This window comes from Gossypium hirsutum, unplaced genomic scaffold (genome assembly GCF_007990345.1).
Source record: "Gossypium hirsutum isolate 1008001.06 unplaced genomic scaffold, Gossypium_hirsutum_v2.1 scaffold_778, whole genome shotgun sequence".
Classification (NCBI taxonomy): domain Eukaryota; kingdom Viridiplantae; phylum Streptophyta; class Magnoliopsida; order Malvales; family Malvaceae; genus Gossypium; species Gossypium hirsutum.
In genome coordinates, this window is record NW_024403254.1 from 1 (window position 1) to 6,074 (window position 6,074).

The 6,074-nt window shown below is 35.4% G+C and overlaps 1 protein-coding gene across 1 annotated transcript; it reads right to left on the reverse strand.

Annotated features, from left to right (window-relative positions):
- Positions 1–3,066: 3,066 nt before the first annotated feature.
- On the reverse strand, positions 3,067–4,561 carry LOC121227136 (protein TRANSPARENT TESTA GLABRA 1-like). Its single transcript, XM_041110533.1, is given in 2 exon segments — positions 3,067–3,590; positions 3,593–4,561. Coding segments are annotated over 2 exon segments (1,035 nt in total). The 5' UTR covers positions 4,365–4,561; the 3' UTR covers positions 3,067–3,327.
- Between the last annotated feature and the right edge of the window lie 1,513 nt (positions 4,562–6,074).

A 6,074-nucleotide genomic window follows, 5' to 3' on the forward strand; every position in this document is an offset into this window, starting at 1 on the left:
ACAACTTTAGTCCAAAGAATAAAGGAGGAATGTAGGCGCAATTGGACTGTCAAAATCCAACATGTCTTCCGTGAAGCAAAAAAAATGGTTGATTACACAACCAAGTCTTGATCTAAAAATAAATATGAACCGAAAATTATTGATTCCCCCATGTTTGGTATTAGGCAACTCCTTTTAGTGGATAAAATGGGGGACTTTTATGTAAGAAAGATTAAAGAGAGAGAGAGAGGGGGAGGGGGAGGGGGAGGGGAGAGGGAGAGAGATATACAGAAAGAGAGAGAAGATATAATTTGCAAATGTAATTCAATTTTTTAAATATTATTTTTATTTAATAAAACTATAATTAACATATTTATATAAAAATTAAACTTTTATTAAATAACATATTAATTAAAATTTATTATTTTATTTCTATTAAGAGTAGAACTAATTTTATTAAAATTTGAGACAAGATGTTATACAAAACTAATTTAATAAAGAATATATTTGTACTTTATGGATATTATTATTATAAATAAAAATACATTATAAAGGATTAAGAAAACATAAAAAGAATAAGCTTTTTTTTTTGGAACAAAAGACAGCCAACCAATAGTGATTACAAACCAGTGAAATTCCTAAGTAGCAGTAAGGGACAATGCATTCAAATCTTTATGCAGCAACACTAGAACTGAGTCTGGGGTTCTTCAAATCTCTATAAACTATTAAGGTTATAACAAAACTAGTTTAGCCATGTGATCAACAACTTTGTTGTGGTCTCTAGGAATATGTCGAACTCGCACATTCCAATTGTGTTTTAGCAGATGATCAACCAGTCGCAACTTTGTCATCCTATTAACAACAATGTTTCCAACCAAAATTGATTTAACTAGCATCAAATTGTCACATTTTAGGTCCCAATGTCTATAGCTAACTTCCCATACAATGGAGACCTTCCAAAATAGCTCTAGCTTCAACTTTAAAAATTCTCTCCTTCTCAATTCTCATTGTCAAGCTATGTACCAGTTTGCAAATGAGTCTCTGAAAACTCCTATTGCAAATGAGTCTCTGAAAACTCCTATTGACACGCCATTAGTGTTATCTGAAACAACACCATCCGTATTTAATTTGACCCAACCTTACTCTAAAGGCATCCAATGTTTAAAAGTGACTAGTTTGTATGAGAAGATCACCTATATTTGACTATACAACAAACCTACTGTTATAATTAAATGTTGTTAAAGAAAGTAGTGTATAATTTTGACTAATTCTGTTGTGGTGCTTGTCAAGACGTTCCTTGGAGACCTCTAAACAAGAGCTAGAATTTGGTAGAGGATCTCTATCACACCATTAATTAATTGCCTTAGACTTTTCTTTTTCATTCAAAGGTCAGACTCCGCTTGCAAGGGATTGGATCAGCCTGAAAGACTATTCAACGGATCATGTAAAAGTCCATGAAAGAAATAGAACAAGAAAATCGGTACTTCTTTGATTAATTTGTTGCAGGCGGAAGAAATAGTAAGATTCCCATATGATAGATACTCTAGCCTAATTTACACGATTTTGTTTTTTTATACAAACGCACCTGCTGTATTTTGGTCGTAACCAAGGTATTCACCGCCAACAATGATGATTAATCCCCTCGTCACAAGTACTCTTCAAAGGGATAAACGATTGACCATGAAACGTGCTCCATTATTATAAACGGGGATCGAACACCTAACCACATAGTTAACGGATTTGGTGAGCAACCACCATATCATGCCTCATGGTTACACCTGTTGCATTGATCCTTCAATTTTGAACCTCCTCCAAGGAGTTATATTCCTGCTGCAACAACAAATTCTACAGAATACTACCTGGTCCATTGAAGTATACAAGATCTCTGGCAGGCCTAGACAATGCTTCATCCAAGCTGGCTTTCATGAAGATATAAGACGAAAGAGTGCTTCAATAAACAACATATCAGAGCATATTGCTCAAAGTCAATCACTAAAACAAACTAAATGCATTAATCACCCAACCACGATTGAAGGGAACTTCACATTGAATCAAATTTGTTGTCCAAGAAAGCATAGAATGCAAAAGAATGTCCATCTTGCATATCTTCATTGCGCCATAATAATTTAAACTACTCATGCTCACATGTTAAACAAACCATCAAATATATATTTAACATGTACCAAAGGAAACGACAAGTGAATTTTGTTGGTTATTGATAACAATATCTAACTTGTTAAAGCGATTACAAATATCCTCAAATTGTTCACGTACACAACTGAAGGTAAAAGCATCAAATCTACATATTGGGCATTTGCTCTCTACCCTTAGAGTGTTATTTCATCCTGATAGTATATGTTACATTAAAATTGGCTTAGTTGATGGCTATCATGTAGAATAAGGATATTCTAATATCGAAAGTGAGATGAACTGCTTCTCAAACAAGATAAAATTAGTTTACATACCTAATGAATTCATTAAACTATGAAGTTCCAACAATATGGAATTCCTACTTATTATCTTCCTCAATTCTTTTCCAGCTAGAAAATATCATGTTAAGTTGGTAAAAGTATCATGAAGGTCCCTGTACTAGGAGTCTGATTTCATTTTACCCCCTTTACTAAAAATGGGCAAATTAGTCCTTTTACGTTAGATCAAATAGCAAATTGGTCATTTCTATTAAAAGATTCATCCATTTCTACTGTTAAAACTAGCACGAATGACAGAATAATCGGGCAGTTACACAAGGTGTGCCACGTGTACCTCATACTAACATACAAAAGTAAAAATGGATGAGAGTTTTAACAAGAGGACTAGTTTGCTCTATCGTAGAGGGACTAATTTACCCATTTTTTGAGTAGTGAGGGCAAAATGCAAGTTGACTCCCAGTACAAGGACCTCCATGATGCTTTTACCTGTTAAGTTAAATTCCTTAACATGAAACTGATCATATAATTTGATGACCTAAATGCCCAGTGAAATTCTTTTCTGAAACTGTATCACATGAAAATTATCTAAAAGGGGGAGGTTTGTTCAATTGTACTACATAAAGACAATCAAGCATCAAACAAACGAAACTTAAAATTCTTGAATGTAATGTTTACCATATGATGATAAACTTAACTAAAGGAATTTCAATACAGATTTTTGGAAGAACATTTACTTCATCAATGGTGCAAAGTAATGGCAGAATTGACAGCTAAACTAAAACTGATTCCACAAATCAAGTCAGAATTGACAGGCTTAACTAAAACTGATTCCACAAATCAAGTCAAAGGGGAATACAAGCTTAAGCAGTCTATGAAACAGAAGACCAGACTTCAAGCAGGAAAATACAGTGTGAAAACCTCAAACTTTGAGAAGCTGCAATTTGTTGGAAAAGGCAATGGCAATCCAATCAGGTTGCGCAGCAGACCACTGTAATTGATTAATTTCGTAGCCAGCAGAGTAAACACACAGAGGATCGATACCATTAGGTCCCGCCACCGTAGGCAACTCCCAAATAAGAGCCTGGGTATCATCCCCAGCGGAACAAATATGCTTACAACTCTGAGGAGCCCAGGCAATGGCATTGACACTAGCGTGATGCCGCTCCAACTCAGCAACGGGGTTGTGGGTGACCTTATATCCAAAATCACAACTTTATTGCTATCCATTTGAATGGTAGCCATATACTTCAAATCTTGCTTGTTCCAAGCCAATCTTAATAAAGGGGTGTCGGGTTGGGGACTTTCATAAATGATGGTGGAATGTTCTTTGTCTCTCAAATCGAAAATCCTAACGGACCCATCAGCGGAAACGGAAGCAAAAACTCTAGCTTCACCCCAAGCAATGTCGTAAACCTCTTTATCATGAGCGATCAATTGGGTTTCAACGACGCATTTCTCGATGTCCCAAATGGTGCAAGTTGTGTCGATGCTGGAAGTCCCAATTCTCTTGGGTTCAACATCGTTCCAATCGAAGGAAGTTAACGGGGCACAAAACTCGCTGGTTTTGCTATTGTTTAGAACAGTGACAGGTTCAATGGAAGATTCTCGAACTTCCCAGAGACGCAGGAAATCGCCGGTTGAAGCGAGAAGATCGGAACAAGAAGAAGAGGATGAAGCGGATTTTCGATTGGGTTGGAACATGAGCTTGGTGGGTGGATAAGGGTGGTCGAAGGCAAGCTTTGGGTGGGTCTTGAAGGAGAGGGTTTCTGGATCAAATGAGATTATGTCGACTCTGTTAGTGTAATCTTCGAGGAAGCTGCCGAGAGCGATGCGTTGATGGTTGATATTGGTGGAGGAAGGCGTGGAAGATAAGGCCATGGCATAAACTGTGTAAGCTGATTCGTAGGTTACCGAATTATCGGATCTCAGGTGGGATTCTTGAGTTGAATTCTCCATTTCTTCTCAACCAAATTTGGGAAGAGCTTTTAGGGTTTATAGCCCGGGAGCTGTTAATTTCCCTTTCCCTAATTGAGTTTCCACGAAATGGAATGCTATATTGTTTTCTTCACAGCAATGTTTGATTTTTCATGTGGTTTTGGTCCAAGGTGAACCCAGAACCACAAGCTTTATACATTCCTTCCAGACAAATCAAATTATCGAATTATAAATTATTTAAGAACAGTTAGAAAAAGCTCTAGAAAAGTTTATAAACACTAATAGCATAAGCATCAATTAAACATTTCAAATTCAATTAAAGGTTAATTTTCTTAAATTCTAATTCAACATTAACATTACTTTTAGCAAGCATTTTGTCAATGTGATTACCAAAAATGTTATTTTACTTTTTAAATTTAACCTTATTAAATAAAAGAGTATAAAATAAAGTTTTAAGTAATGTAAAAAAAAAACAATCCAAAATAAAGTTAGTATTTTGATAAGAAAAATTAGCAATATGAACAAGTTGACTTAAATTTTGAAATATGAAAAGTACAAAGGCTAAATTTCAAATATGTAAAAGGAAAAGCTAGAAAATAGTTTACCCAAAATGTTACAAGGACTGAAGAGAAATTTCCCCTTTTCTCATTTTCACATGAAAGTCACAGGTGGGGGTTCTTTCATTTTTTTTTATTTTCACTCTTTACTCCTCTTCTTCCTTCTCCATTTTCCCTAGCTGCACTCCACTATGCAGTTAGCCATTGCCAATGTCCCTCGAGCCAACTGATATCACTAGAGTGCAATTCTCTTCCTTTTTTATTTTTTGGTTTTCTTTTGCCCAAAAGTCTCTCTCACTCTTACTGCTACCGTCGACATCGTAATGATTGTTTGTGGTGATATTCTCAATACTTAGCTGTATCTACTCTATCACTTCCGTGATTTAGATTGATTGTCATTTCCAATTTTTAGTAGAGCTCTCTCTGTTTTTTGTTAGCTTCGTCTTATTGAAAATTCACTAATGTTAAAATCAAATGATATAAGAGGAGTTTTGACTACATTTATTTATTTAAAGGTTGAAAAACCTTATTCTAATTAATATTAAATAGATGAAGTGTAGTTCTATACGAATACTACTTGTGCCACAAGAGGAGTTTCGGCCCTCGCCTTAAGCCCTCCACATATCCCCTAGTTTTGCCACTGTATTATTTTTTAACAAGAATTTTGGTCACACAAATCTAACAATTCACTTTCCATTGTTTCTCTTTTGAAAATTTTAAACTAAGACTGTCTAAGAAGGGGAAACATTTGTTGTCACTCTGTATCAAAATTTGATGTTCTAGGTTGTTATTCAGTATTAGCGTTTAGTTGTTCTTCCATTTAATTTTTTTGCATTTTGCATCATGTTGTTTTGGGTTTCATGATCATACGGTGGAGACTATCATGATTCGTGAATGCATAGACTATCATGTTTTGGGTTTCATCGACCTGTGTTTGAATGCCTTCAAGAATTTTTTGTATCTGCAACTTCTCCGGAGATTCTTGTGGTAATTCATCTTTTTCCTCGCGATTACAAGCCCATTCTTGAATTTTGTTTTGGTGAACCTCCTGAAACTACCTAAACGTTAAATCTCCTACCACATACGTGGTAAGGCGATGGAACGGGGGAAACTAAGCTAAAGACTAAGCCTAATGTGTATCTTCTCTCTCCTATGCCAAAATTGGCTATTTTTA